The 13,987-nt window shown below is 42.0% G+C and overlaps 1 protein-coding gene across 1 annotated transcript; it reads right to left on the bottom strand.

Annotated features, from left to right (window-relative positions):
* Positions 1-11,924: 11,924 nt before the first annotated feature.
* Positions 11,925-12,881, bottom strand: LOC138434550 (olfactory receptor 13C7-like). Its single transcript, XM_069579368.1, has one exon. It carries the CDS (start codon positions 12,879-12,881, stop codon positions 11,925-11,927), a length of 957 nt encoding a protein of 318 aa, XP_069435469.1.
* Positions 12,882-13,987: the final 1,106 nt, after the last annotated feature.

Below are 13,987 nucleotides of genomic sequence, written 5' to 3'. Positions count from 1 at the left end.
GTGTTGGAGAAGACTCTTGAGAGTCCCTTGGACTGCAAGGAGATCCAACCAGTACATTCTAAACGAGATCAGCCCTGGCTGCTCTTTGGAAGGAATGATGCTAAAGCTGAAACTCCAGTACTTTGGCCACCTCATGCGAAGAGCTGACTCATTGGAAAAGACTCTGATGCTGGGAGGGATTGAGGGCAGGAGGAGAAGGGGATGACAGAGGATGAGATGGCTGGATGGCATCATTGACTCAATAGATGTGAGTCTGAGTGAACTCCGGGAGATGATGATGGACAGGGAGGCCTGGCGTGCTGCGATTCATGAGGTCGCGAAGAGTCGGACACGACTGAGCAATTGAACTGAACTGAACTGAACTGATGTGCTATATGACAATTGATCTCATTAAACTTTGGCCAGAAAAATGACTTTAAGTTTGCTCCATGTTCTTCCAATTTGTGCTAGGGACTAGGGAAATCATTAGTGAATGCTCACTCTGTTTCTCCAGATCATTTTCACAGAAAACATATTCCTATTGTTCCCAAGACCTCTTTTCCTCATGAGCAATGCAAACTCCAGGGCTACCCATTCATCTGTCTGTCCAGCCACCTGTCTTGTCCATCCATCCATCCATCCATCCATCCATCTATCCATGTTTGAACATCAATCCACTTATCAAAACTCCTGTTGATCACCTGGTATATGGGTGTGAGAATTCCTGTGAGAAACAGGGGTGACCCATGGCCCAGGCATAAAGGCTTCACAGCCTGTCAGAGAGGTAAGCAGAAGGATTTTGGAGAGGCCAGGACATCCAAATGGGCATGCAGTGTATGCGTAGAACAGGGGTCATGAAACAGTCCTTAAGTGGTGTAGAATCTAGCTTGGCTTTTAAGGACAAAGGACACTGAACATGGAGAGATAACTTGGGCAGGTCTCCACAGTAACTTTGTGATCTGGAAATGCTGTTATGTTCCTAATAGTTTGAATCCGATGTTCTATGAAGATAGACAGAGGACTTTCTCCAGAAATCCACAGTGGGTCACAGTTTCTGAAAATCTAGTTCTGTTAGATAACTAAAACAGTGGTTTTTTCCAGTCTTGAATATGTTTGACATATAACATGTAAATTTAAGGTGTATAATGTGTTACTTTGATACATTTATATATTGTAATATGATTGCTGTCATGATATTTATCACATCACATGATTATAGTACAGTATTGCTGTCTATATTCATTACACCATGCATTAGATCACTGGGTTATTTACTCCTTGTTGCAAGTTTGTGGTCTTCCCAGGTGGCACTGGTGGTAAAGAACCACTTCCTGCCACACAGGAGATGTAAGAAATGTGGGTTCCATCTCTGAGTCAGGAAGATCCCTTGGAGGAGGGCACGGCAATCCACTCCAGTATTCTTGCCTAGAAAATCCCACGGACAGAGGAGCCTGGTGAGCTACAGTCCATAGGGTCGAAAAGAGTCAGACATGACTGAAACAAACAAACAAAAAAAAAGTCTTCCCTGGTGACTCAGATGGTAAAGAATCTGCCTGCAATGCAGGAGACCCAGGGTCAGTCCCTGGGTTGGGAACGTCCGCTGGAGAAGGGAATGGCAAGTTTGTACCCTTAAACAACATCTTTGTTATGTTACTATTTTCTTTTTGTTGTTGTTATCATTCCCTCTTGATAAATGTCCTCTCAGGAATCAGTGGACACTGATAGTCCATGAACCTTTTGGCTAAGCTTCTAGGTATGTTATCCAGACTTATATCCTGTCACTGATTATACCCCCCAAGTAATCTAGTCCAACTCTGTCTCCCATTGTAGATCTTTCTCTGCACCACACTGATGCATGGTTTTCGGTTTCAGCTTGATTTCCTCTAGTAATGAAGAGCCCACTACATTCCTAAACAATCTACTCCATATTTTCAGAGCTCTAGAGTATTAGAAAATTCTTTTTCATATTGAACCAAGCAGGTAGTTTTCTAAGTTTTTCTTGTCTATATGATAGTGGTCAGCTTCCTTTAAAAATTGCATTGTATTTGTGCAAATACATCAGATCTATAAGCACAAAGATTTGGGCTGCATTCTAACCTGCGGGGTAGACTTCAGTGATCCTTCCCTCTCTTAGACTCTCAGGTTACTTTCTTCTGCTTTGGAATTGGAACAGATCAATGATGTTCAAACTCTTTAAGAGAAAGAACTTTTGTTTCCTTAAATTCAGAACCCCCGCTCCAAGTATATGGTGGGCTTCCCAGGTGGCGCTATTGGTAAAGGACCTGCCTGCCAATGTAGGAGACATCGAAGACATAGGTTCCATCCCTGGGTTGGAAAGATCCCCTGGAGGAGGGCATGGCAACCCACTCCAATATTCTTGCCTGGAGAATCCCATGGACAGAGGAGCATGGCAGGCTACTGTCCATGGGGTCACAGAGTCAGACACAACTGATTCAGCACAGCACACATCACACCAAGTATAAAGTAGAGCTGTGCTTGTTGAAGTGGGCCAGGAGGGCTCAGAAAGGCTGGGTTGTTCAGCCCATGAGGCCCACCAGAGACCAGGCCATTGATGAGCAGCTTCCAGAAACTGTTTTCATTATAGGCAATATAAATGGCACCTCTGGAGCATAACAGCAGAACAGCTTCAGCCATTTCTGTGGCTATAGTGTGAATGGTGCTCCCTGGAGTTGTACAGAAAAGGCTCTGAAACTGTGGGACCGTCTTATCCTAGGGGTGTCTCTGAAGTTAGAGGAATTCATGAAATGAGACAAAAGTTTCAGAGGCTTCTTGCCATCTAGGTTTTTCTAACCAAGGGGTTTTGAATGGCCCTCGGTCTTTGTGATATCACTGAAATTGTTTCATTTCTTCCCTTCCCAAGCCCCAGCCCCTTCAAAAAATCAAGAAGCTGGAAATATCCCTGCACTGATAAAAGGTTGAGGATTACTCTTATTAAGAACCCTCACTTACCTTTTTAAGGAACCTACTGAGAAAGGGTCCCTATGGTCTGGGAACAGTACTTGGGCCAGAAATATCATCACTAGTTTGAAAGATCCAGGCTGAGATGTCCAGCTCTGATGAGAAGAAGGGGTGGAAGCCATTTCCTCCCACTCTGTCTTACTTCTGTGTTTTAGGCAAACTTTCTAAAGGAACAACCAGTCCATGTGGAAGGCAATTTGAAGTCAGAACTGCAGTTGGGACTATTGTGTTCCCTAAAGTGATTAAAAGTTTGGAAATGGAAGCATACAAAGTCAGGGAATTTTTATACTTTTGGGACAATGTCCCCAAGATCCAATTACGCTGAAAGTACTCCAGGAAAAGCTTCTTTTTCTCATTCCTTTGTTCCTGCTGGAACTTTCCACTCTGAGGCCACTGAAGGGCATCAGGGGAAGCATTTCCATGTGCTGCTTGAATTTGTACACACTTCAGAATGTTTTAACTTCTTGAAATCAGCAGCTGGGGAGATAAGGGTTATTTAGGAATACTCTGTGTTCACAGCATTGTGGAATCAGCTGCTACAGACACACTGCTTCTAAACCAAGTGCTCAAAGTCACGATTTGTACACTTGGGGGAACTTCCACCCAGAGCCATGGGGAAACTTCAAGGAGGAGATATTTTCTGGCCAGGGACAGTAAGGGCAAATTTACACGTGAAGAGACAGGCAAAAGATGGAGAAAAGGGATTTACTGTCCTGGTGATGGAGGTTGGCATGGGTCTTGGGCTTGAGTATTTCTTCCATAGCCTCAGTATGTCATATGTGTGAAAAACATCATGGAACAGGAAGTATAGTGGAATCTTGGATGTGATAGCAGCTTTTAAGATGACCACAGTAATTCTTTCCTACTGGATATCATGGCCTTACATAACCCTCTCACCTTTAGTAGCTGCTTCTAACGTAAAGAATGAGTCACACACAACTGAGCAACTGAACATCAATGGCAGGACGTGGTTACTTCTTTTACAAATTAGCCCTTCAAAGATAGGAAGACAATAAGTCATTATAGATGTGCTCAGTTACACTGAAAATGTGAGCCTGAACTGAGCACAACCACCTACAATAACTCAACAAATAGTAGAAGTTAAACAGTAACTCAATAAGTATATAATAAAATCATGACCAAAAGCTATCCTGGCAAATCAGACTCTGCCATCAGTCCAAGTAGCCCAGAGAATCTCAGGCCCTCAGATGATCTACTTATAAAAGGAGTTTCTCACTGTTATTTATGGGAAAGAAATAGTAACAAATAAAAGAACAAGCACCTGATAGGATATACCTTCCTTCTATAATGAAGCTGCTAGAAAGTTTACTAGACAAATTTGTGGCTTGCCAATAGCAGTCACTATAAAAAGTCTGTATATTAGACAGACAGACAGATAGTTAGTAGTCTATTTTTTTGGGTAAAATCTACTCACAGTGAAAAACATAAATCTTAAGTTCATTGCTCACCCAATAAAATCAATCCATAGAATCAAAGAATGGAATGTAGTGGCCAGTGACCAGGAGGAGGTGCAAATGTGAGTTACTTAATAAATGGGTATAAAGTTCCAGTTTAGCAAGATCATTAAACTCTAGAGATCCATGTACAGCATTGTACCCATAGTCAATAGTAGCGTAATATACACTTAAAATTTTGCTAAAAGAGTATATTTCATGTTGTGTTCTTAGCCATAATAAATCTTAAGTATATCATCCAATGAGGTTTGACAAATGTTCACACCCATGTAACGAAATCTTATCATTACAGAATGTTTACAGCACAACCAAGATTTTCTCATGCCGCTTGCCAGTCAGTCCTCATTATTATTATTATTATTCAGTTCAGTTCAGTTCAGTCGCTTAGTCATGTCTGACTCTTTGCAACCCCATGAATCACAGCACGCCAGGCCTCCCTGTCCATCACCAACTCCCAGAGTCTACCCAAACCCATGTCCATAGAGTCAGTGACGCCATCCAGCCATCTCATCCTCTGTTGTCCCCTTCTCCTCCTGCCCCCAATCCCTCCCAGAATTAGGGTCTTTATCAATGAGTCAACTCTTCGCATGAGGTGGCCAAAGTATTGGAGTTTCAGCTTCAACATCAGTCCTTCCAATGAACACCCAGGACTGATCTCCTAAAGGATGGACTAGTTGCATCTTCTTGCAGTCCAAGGGACTCTCAAGAGTCTTCTCCAACACCACAGTTCAAAGGCATCAATTCTTTGGCACTCAGCTTTCTTCACAGTCCAACTCTCACATCCATACATGACTACTAGAAAAACCATAGCCTTGACTAGACGGACCTTTGTTGGCAAAGTAATGTCTTTGCTTTTCAATATGCTATCTAGGTTGGTCATAACTTTCCTTCCAAGGAGTAAGCGTCTTTTAATTTCATGGCTGCAATCACCATCTGCAGTGATTTTGGAGCCCCCCAAAATAAAGTCTGACACTGTTTCCATTGTTTCCCATCTATTTCCCATGAAGTGATGGGACCAGATGCCATGATCTTAGCTTTCTGAATGTTGAGTTTTAAGCCAACTTTTTCAATCTCCTCTTTCACTTTCATCAAGAGGCTTTTTAATTCCTCTTCACTTTCTTTAAAAAAACTTTTAAAATATAAATTTATTTATTTTAATTGGAGGCTAATTACATTACAATATTGTATTGGCTTTGCCATACATCACCATGAATCTGCCATGGTTGTACACGTGTTCCCCATCCTGAACCCCCCTCCCACCTCCCTCCCCATACTATCCCTCTGGGTCATCCCAGTGCATCAGCCCCGAGCATCCTGTATCATGCATCAAACTTGGTCTGGTGATTCGTTTCACATACAATATTATACATGTTTCAATGCCATTCTCCCAAATCATCCCACCCTTGCCCTCTCCCACAGAGTCCAAAAGACTGTTCTATACATCTGTGTCTCTTTTCCTGTGTCTTGCATAGAGGGTTATCATTACCATCTTTCGAAATTTCATATATATGCGTTAGTATACTGTATTGGTGTTTTTCTTTCTGGCTTACTTCACTTTCTGCCATAAGGGTGGTGTTATCTGCATATCTGAGGTTATTGATATTTCTCCCAGCAATCTTGATTCCAGCTTGTGCTTCTTCCAGCCCAGCATTTCTCATGATGTACTCCGCATATAAGTTAAATAAGCAGGGTGATAATGTACAGTCTTGACATACTCCTTTTCCTATTTGGAACCAGTCTGTTGTTCCATGCCCAGTTCTAACTGTTGCTTCCTGACCTACATACAGGTTTCTCAAGAGACAGGTCAGATGGTCTGGTATTCCCATCTCTTTCAGAATTTTCCACAGTTTATTGTGATCCACACAGTCAAAGGCTTTGGCATAGTCAATAAAGCAGAAACAGATGTTTTTCTGGAACTCTCTTGCTTTTTCCATGATCCAGCGGATGTTGGCAATTTGATCTCTGGTTCCTCTGCCTTTTCTAAAACCAGCTTGAACATCTGGAAGTTCACGGTTCACATATTGCTGAAGCCTGGCTTGGAGAATTTTGAGCATTACTTTACTAGCGCGTGAAATGAGTACAGTTGTGCAGTAGTTTGAGCATTCTTTGGCATTGCCTTTCTTTGGGATTGGAATGAAAACGGACTTTTTCCAGTCCTGTGGCCACTGCTGAGTTTTCCAAATTTGCTGACATGTTGAGTGCAGCACCTTCACAGCATCATCTTTCAGGATTTGAAATGGCTTAACTAGAATTTCATCACCTCCATTAGCTTTGTTCACAGTGATGCTTCCTAAGGTCCACTTGACTTCACATTCCAGGATGTCTGGCTCTAGGTGAGTGATCACACCATCATGATTATCTGGGTCATGAAGATCTTTTTTGTACAGTTCTCCTGTGTATTCTTGCCACCTCTTCTTAATATCTTCTGCTTCTGTTAAATCCATATCATTTCTGTCCTTTATCAAGCCCATCTTTGCATGAAATGTTCCCTTGGTGTCTCTAATTTTCTTGAAGAGATCTCTAGTCTTTCCCATTCTGTTGTTTTCCTCTATTTCTTTGCATTGATCGCTGAAGAAGGTTTTCTTATCTCTCCTTGCTTTTCTTTGGAACTCTGCATTTAAATGGGAATATCTTTCCTTTTCTCCTTTTCCCTTCTTTTCATTTCACAGCTATTTGTAAGGCCTCCTCAGACAGCCATTTTGCTTTTTTGCATTTCTTTTCCATGGGGAAGGTCTTGATTCCTGCTTCCTATACAATGTAACAAACCTCTGTCCATAGTTCTTCAGGTACTCTAGTCCTGATCTAGTCCCTTAAATCTATTTCTCACTTCCACTGTATAATCATAAGGGATTTGATTTAGGTAATACCTGAATGGTCTAGTGGTTTTCCCCACGTTCTTCAATTTAAGTGTGAATTTGGCAATAAGGAGTTCATGATCTGAGCCACAGTCAGCTCCCGGTCTTGTTTTTGCTGACTGTATAGAGCTTCTCTGTCTCCAGCTGCAAAGACTGTGATCAATCTGATTTCAGTGTTGACTATCTGATAATGTCCTTGTGTAGAGTCTTCTCTTGTATTGTTGGAAGAGGGTGTTTGCTATGAACAGTGCGTTCTCTTGGCAGAACTCTATTAGCCTTTGCCCTGCTTCATTCTGTACTCCATGGCCAAATTTGTCTGTTACTCCAGGTGTTTTCTTGACTTCCTACTTTTGCATTCCAGTCCCCTATAATGAAAAGGACATCTTTGGGGGGTGTTAGTTCTTAAAGGTCTTGTAGGTCTTCATGAACCGTTCAACTTCAGCTTCTTCAGCATTACTACTAATTGGGACATAAGCTTGGATTACCGTGATATTGAACAGTTTGCCTTGAAAACAAACAGAGATCATCCTGTCATTTTTGAGATTGCATCCAAGTACTGCATTTCAGACTCTTTTGTTGACCATGATGGCTACCCATTTCTTCTAAGGGATTCCTGCCCACATAGTAGATATAATGGTTATCTGAGTTAAATTCACCCATTCCAGTCCATCTTAGTTCGCTGATTCCTAGAATGTTGACATTCACTCTTGCCATCTCTTGTTTGACCACTTCCAATTTGCCTTGATTCATGGACCTAATATTCCAGGTTCCTATGCAATATTGCTCTTTACAGCATTGGACCTTTGCTTCTATCACCAGTGACATCCACAACTGGTTATTGTTTTTGCTTTGGTTCCATCCCTTCATTCTTTCTGGAGTTACTTCTCCACTGATCTCCAGTAGCGTATTGGGCACCTACTGACCTGGGGAGTTCCTCTTTCAGTGCCCTATCTTTTTGCCTTTTCATACTGTTCATGTGGTTCTCAAGGCAAGAATATAAATTATTATTATTAGCAGTCTCCTAATATTTTTCACTCTTTTTAAAGTATTACCTTTTCAGAAACATCGAATAAATGGAATCATGTGCAAGTCTTTATATACAGAATAAAGTTCTTAAACTCTGTCATGTTTTTACATGGTTTTTTAGCTTGTCCCTTTCTATTACTGAATAGTATTTCATTAAATGAACATCTTTGTTTATCCATCTTCTTCTTGATGGACATCTGAGCTGTTTCTAGTTTTGGCTGTTATGAATAAAACCATTATTAACACTTTCATACAAGTCCTTTTGTAGATGTATATTTCAACTTTTCTTGGCTAAATATCTGAGAATGAGATTCTGGATCATAACACAGGTTTACACTTAGTTTTCTAAGAAATGGATAGGTCTTATGCCAAAGCATGTGTACTATTTTACATTCTTATCCTAAAAGCACAAGATGTCTCATATCACATTCTTGCCAACACTTGGTGTTGTCAGTCTAAAATTTTAGCCGTTCTGATGATGTGTACTGGTATCTCATTGTTGTTTTCATCTGCAACTGCTAGTGCCTTAGCTTTCAAAAGCCCATTATGTCAACTGTGTTTGGCCAGCTACTTCTGGATGGTGCCTGATGTGGAAGGGTCAGCGGAACCCACAATATTGATTCCACAGCAGCATCTACTTTGGTAAATGAGCCCCTTGGTCTGATGAGATTTTGTGCAGGATTCCATGCTGTTAAATCAAACCTTCCATGAGCTTTCAGAGAGTGATATTTGCTAATACCCTATAGAGAGGAAAGATGACCTATAGTCAGAAAAGGTGTTGATTTTAGTCAAGGTGAGTCTCTGTCCCTTCCAGAAGGAAAATGGTCTAATGCAATCAGCTCATGACCAGGTGGCTGATGAGTCTTTTCAAATGAAGGTTGGTCTCTTGCTGCCAGTTCGAATATTCAGCTGCTGAAGTAGCTACATCAGCCTCTGTGAATGCGAGGCCCTGATGGTTAGCCCACAGATAGCCTTCTGCTATCATGGCTACTCAGTTGTACCAATAGCAGAGATTGGATAACATCAGCTCCCTGAATCATTTTATTGTTTGTTGAGCCTAGAGGGGAAGATGAAGGCTCTGAAGAATCTCTTGGAACACAGAATGTTAAGGAGGTGAGAAATACCACACTCAGCTTCAAATAATGAAATACTGCTATAAGACATTGCTGTGTTCTCTTCAAGGGACCGTCCCACTAGAGAAAGGAACCATAGGTTCAGGGAAATTCACAGGTGGGGGTCGCCTGAGATACTCTGTACACTCCCTTTATTGTGCAGATGAATATTTTTCAAGCACAGAGGACACACTCATGGCCATCCAGCTCTATGTGGGAGGGCAAAGATTTGAACCTAGACCTCCTGTAATACATCAACCCCTAGACATGTTCCAAATTTACGGGTGATAGAATCCACAGAGAGCAAATCCACTGTAGCAGGAATGGATAATTGATCACAAGAAGTACTACATGTTGACTTCAGAATGATTATTTCAAAACTGATCTCTAAAAGACTTTTGCAGTGCACAAGGCCTGGCACTCTCCACATGCACAGGAAAGAGCGTATCTATTTCACACAAGTTAGTAATCATATTAGATGTGACTTTTACTACCCCCCCCCCAAAGCAAGTAACAATCTAGATTAGTGAAAAATAGAATCTAGTATCAGGATGTAGGGGTGTCCTTTGGAGGCAAAAGTGCAGTAACGTGGCCAGATCTAGGGAAAAAAGGAAACCAAGAACTGAGAACATAGGAAGATGCCTTCATCTCCTGTCTTTGCTCTTTGGCTGTTCTTTTATTTTTGCAGACTTGTTTTCTGTTTAACACTCTCTGCCAAAATAAACTTTATTTCCTATCTAGACTTAATATATACATTAGCTGTATATTATACTATATAATACATATTGGTTTATTATGTACAGTAAGTTCCCCAAGACACATGTTCAAACATGATTTCCTTGTAGCTCCCATGTTTGCATGTTATAGATCCAGCAAGTCTTTGGGCATTAATGACAATCCCCAAAACCTGGCAGAAAGAACCTGCTTGTTCTAGATAGAGTTAGCATCAGACAACACAAACCTGAGTCCCTCATCTCTGTGGATGAGGATGAGGGGTGATGGGGAAATGCCCAGAGAAATGAGGTTGTTGGTTCATAAGCTAGAAATCTGGCCAAAAGTGTGCTGCAATAAAAAACAAATTGATCCAATTAAGTGTGATTTTGAACTCTATCTGTGTCATGAAGCTCCCTCAAAGAAATTATTTAACATATTTCATTAATAATAAACACTGCTCATTTATTAATTGAGAGGCTATTCTTTGCTGACCAGTGTGCATTTTTAATATATATGATGCCCCGTTTTAATTTAATCCCCACCACAACTCCTTGGGGTTGGTTTAATCATCACTGTTTCACACACTACAAAACAAGAGTCTATGATATTAAGTAATGTTTGTAATGTGCCTGAAGTTACATAGTCAGAGGCACTCGACATGAGTTTAGCTTCACAGTCTATGCTTTTAACCACAAGGGTCATTACAGAAAGATATTTTAGCAGCTGGTGCCCATGTTCGATCCAAATCTTAGATATGATCAAGTGTGACCATGGAGGTTTGGATGGTTGCAAACATTAATTCCAGGGAAAGGAAAGGACTCAGAGTATCATCGACCCAATGGACATGAGTTTGAGCAAACTCCAGGAGGTAGTGAAGGACAGGGAAGCCTGGTACACTGCAGTCCACAGGATCACAAAGAGTCAGACGTGACTGAGCGACAGAACAACAGTGATTAAATAGAGACTTCTATAAATTTTGCCCTTGGCCTGCAATATCTAATTTCAGTTGGTGTTGAAACAACTCTTCTGCAAATCTGGATAGGCATAGATGTGCTCTATGTACAGAGAAGAAGAAGGAGTTTCCCAAAATTGGCTCTGGGATTTTATATTTGGGATATAAAATTGGCTCTGAGAAACACTCTGAGCCCCTGCAATGAAAAGGGGGCTAAATATTGTCATTTGGGATGTTTTGGTTTTGGTAATTTTCCAAAATGGCAGATTGGTTTTTGGTTTGGACACCAATTAAGCAATGACTTTTCAGAAAGGAAGTTCAAGGGGGAGAGGACTTATGTATACCTATGGCTGATTCATGTTGATGTATGGGCAGAAACAAACAATATTATAAAGCAGTTATCCTCCAATTAAAAAGAAATAAATTTTAAAAAGAAGTGACTTTTCCTCACTGCCGTGCTCCCCATTATACAGTGAGCAGAAAACAACATGATTACACGTACAAGTTGGAGCTAGTCTGCACATGAACAAAGAAAGAAACAATTTTGTATAAAATTTTAATTTTTATTGGTTTTTTTTCAGAATAAAAATATATTCTAATAGTCACTTATCCTTGCTTCTAGGTGATTAAGCATGGCCCCCTCTTCCTTCTAAAGACTTGATGTTCTATTTTAAGTTATTCAGAAAAGCCCTATCTATACGTGCATTTGGGTATCTGTCTTGTGATGATACTGATGTAGAGGATCATGGAGCCGGTCTATGCTTACCAAGTGGCCATTCCCTAGGGAATCCCCTAGAGAACTGCAAGATACACTCATTGCTCTCTCCCACTGTCACTTAGGGAAGCATTTCTGACTCACAAGATTCTTCACAGTGACCTTCACATCCTTGTTTCTGAGGCTGTAAATGATGGGGTTGAGCATGGGAATCAGCACCCCGTAGAAGAGGGAGATGAGCTTGTCTGAAACATCCTGGTTATCTGCCCCCAGGGGGTCCTTGGATTTGGGCTTCCCATACATGAAAAGAATAGTCCCATAGAAGATGACCACCACAGTGAGGTGGGCAGAGCAGGTAGAGAAGGCCTTTTTCCTCCCCTCAACTGAGGGGATCCTCAGGATGGTGGTGAGGATGAAGATGTAGGAGACAAAGATGAACAGAACTGGGACCCCCAGGAAGATCACATTGGCCACCCCCATACTGACCACATTGATGGAGATGTCAGCACAGGCCAACTTCAGGACAGCCAGGATCTCACAGGTCAAGTGGTTGATGACGTTGTCCCCACAGAAGGGTAACTGTACTGCAAGAGAGATCTGTACCAAGGAGTTAGCTCCACCAGCCAGCCAGGAGCTGGCAGCCATGGACACATAGACAGTCTTTCTCATGACCACAGGGTATCTCAGTGGGTTGCAGATGGCCATGTAGCGATCAAATGCCATCATGCCCAGAAGCACACACTCTGTGGCTCCCATGGCAAAAGAGAGGAACATCTGTATGGCACAGGCTGAGAAAGAGATGGTTTTCCTGGGAGTAAAGAAACCATCTAGGACTAGAGGGACGGAAGAGGTTGTGTAGCAGATGTCCAAGAAGGAGAGGTTCCCCAGGAAGAAGTACATGGGCGTGTGCAGGCGGGAGTCAAGGATGGTCACCAGGATGAGGACCCCATTGCCCAGCAGGATCACCAGGTATGTGAGCAGGATGAGCACAAAGAACATTTTCTCCAGCTTCGGCTGATCTGACAGCCCCAGCAAGATGAATCTTGCCACAGTGGATTGGTTGGCCAGTTTCATTTTAAACTGTCTCTTCTACCCTCAGGAAAACTGAGGACAGGAAACACATGTTTATGGGGATCAATATGTACTTCCAGAATTTATAATTAAATTTAACCTTTGACATGCTAACTTATAGTATTTGCATCTAAAGGATGAAATTCACTATTCACTAAAGTTACCTTAAAAGTCAGGATACATCAAATTTAGAGCAGGAAAAGCAGACCCTGGAAATCTAATCAAACCATGATATATGATAGAATTTTAGCCTAATCAGTAATGTTAATTCACTTGAAGGGAGGGATGTATAAGCATGGATGCCCATGAGGACTGTAAGAGAGGAACTCTGAGGGTGTGCTGCCTGATCCCGGCCTGCCTGTCCCCACATTGTCCCTGCAGGTCCTTGGGGGCTTCAGGCTGTCACACTTAGTGATGCTGACAATTGCCATCACCTCACTCACTTTCCTGGCTCTAATTCTGTGCTTGCGTAATACTCTTCTGATGATAATTTGGCTCCACATGGAGTCCTACACAGAATGTGGTAAGCAGAGGCCAGGAGTATTAGGGTCTGCATAGCAGCAATATTAGTTACTTGGTGCCTGGTTTCGCCTTCATTTCTTGTGAGTCTGATTGGTGACCTCCCTTTGCTGCACTGTCAGTAAGGAGTTTCTGGTCAGAAGACCACTGCCAGTCCATATCCCCTCTCTTTACCCATGGCCTTTGCCGCCAGAACTGCAGCTTCCTCAGACTTCAACAGTCCCTGGGGCTGGGAAGCAGGGACAGGGTCCAAGGACAAGTGTCCATCATGCTTCCAAGTATGAGCATCAGTGACTTTTGGACCAAGCTCCATGCTTTTGGAGCGGTTTTGTAAGTCGCAGCTCCTAGTTCAGGCCCTTCTATTCCTGAGCTGATTAAAGCCACTGCAGTGCTATGACAATGCTTTCTCCCCCACAGGAAAAAAGACAATTCTACCCAGCTTTGCAGAGGAGTGGCTCAAAGGAGACATGCCTATAGGATGCACTTCAGTCACCTAGAGAAGTAGGTCTAGTACATTAGAGAAAGACTCAAGCCTAGTTCTCACATTACAGATGAAACTAAAGCTCAGTGAGGATAGGGCTAGGATGGAG

The sequence above is a fragment of the Ovis canadensis genome, chromosome 2 (assembly GCF_042477335.2).
Source record: "Ovis canadensis isolate MfBH-ARS-UI-01 breed Bighorn chromosome 2, ARS-UI_OviCan_v2, whole genome shotgun sequence".
Lineage (NCBI taxonomy): Eukaryota > Metazoa > Chordata > Mammalia > Artiodactyla > Bovidae > Ovis > Ovis canadensis.
Note: the sequence above shows the minus strand (reverse complement) of the source record. Positions and strands in the feature narration are given on the sequence as shown.

Bases quoted from the DNA above. Each gene is read 5' to 3' on its own strand.
- LOC138434550 (XM_069579368.1), bottom strand. From the start codon at position 12,881: ATGAAACTGGCCAACCAATCCACTGTGGCAAGATTCATCTTGCTGGGG.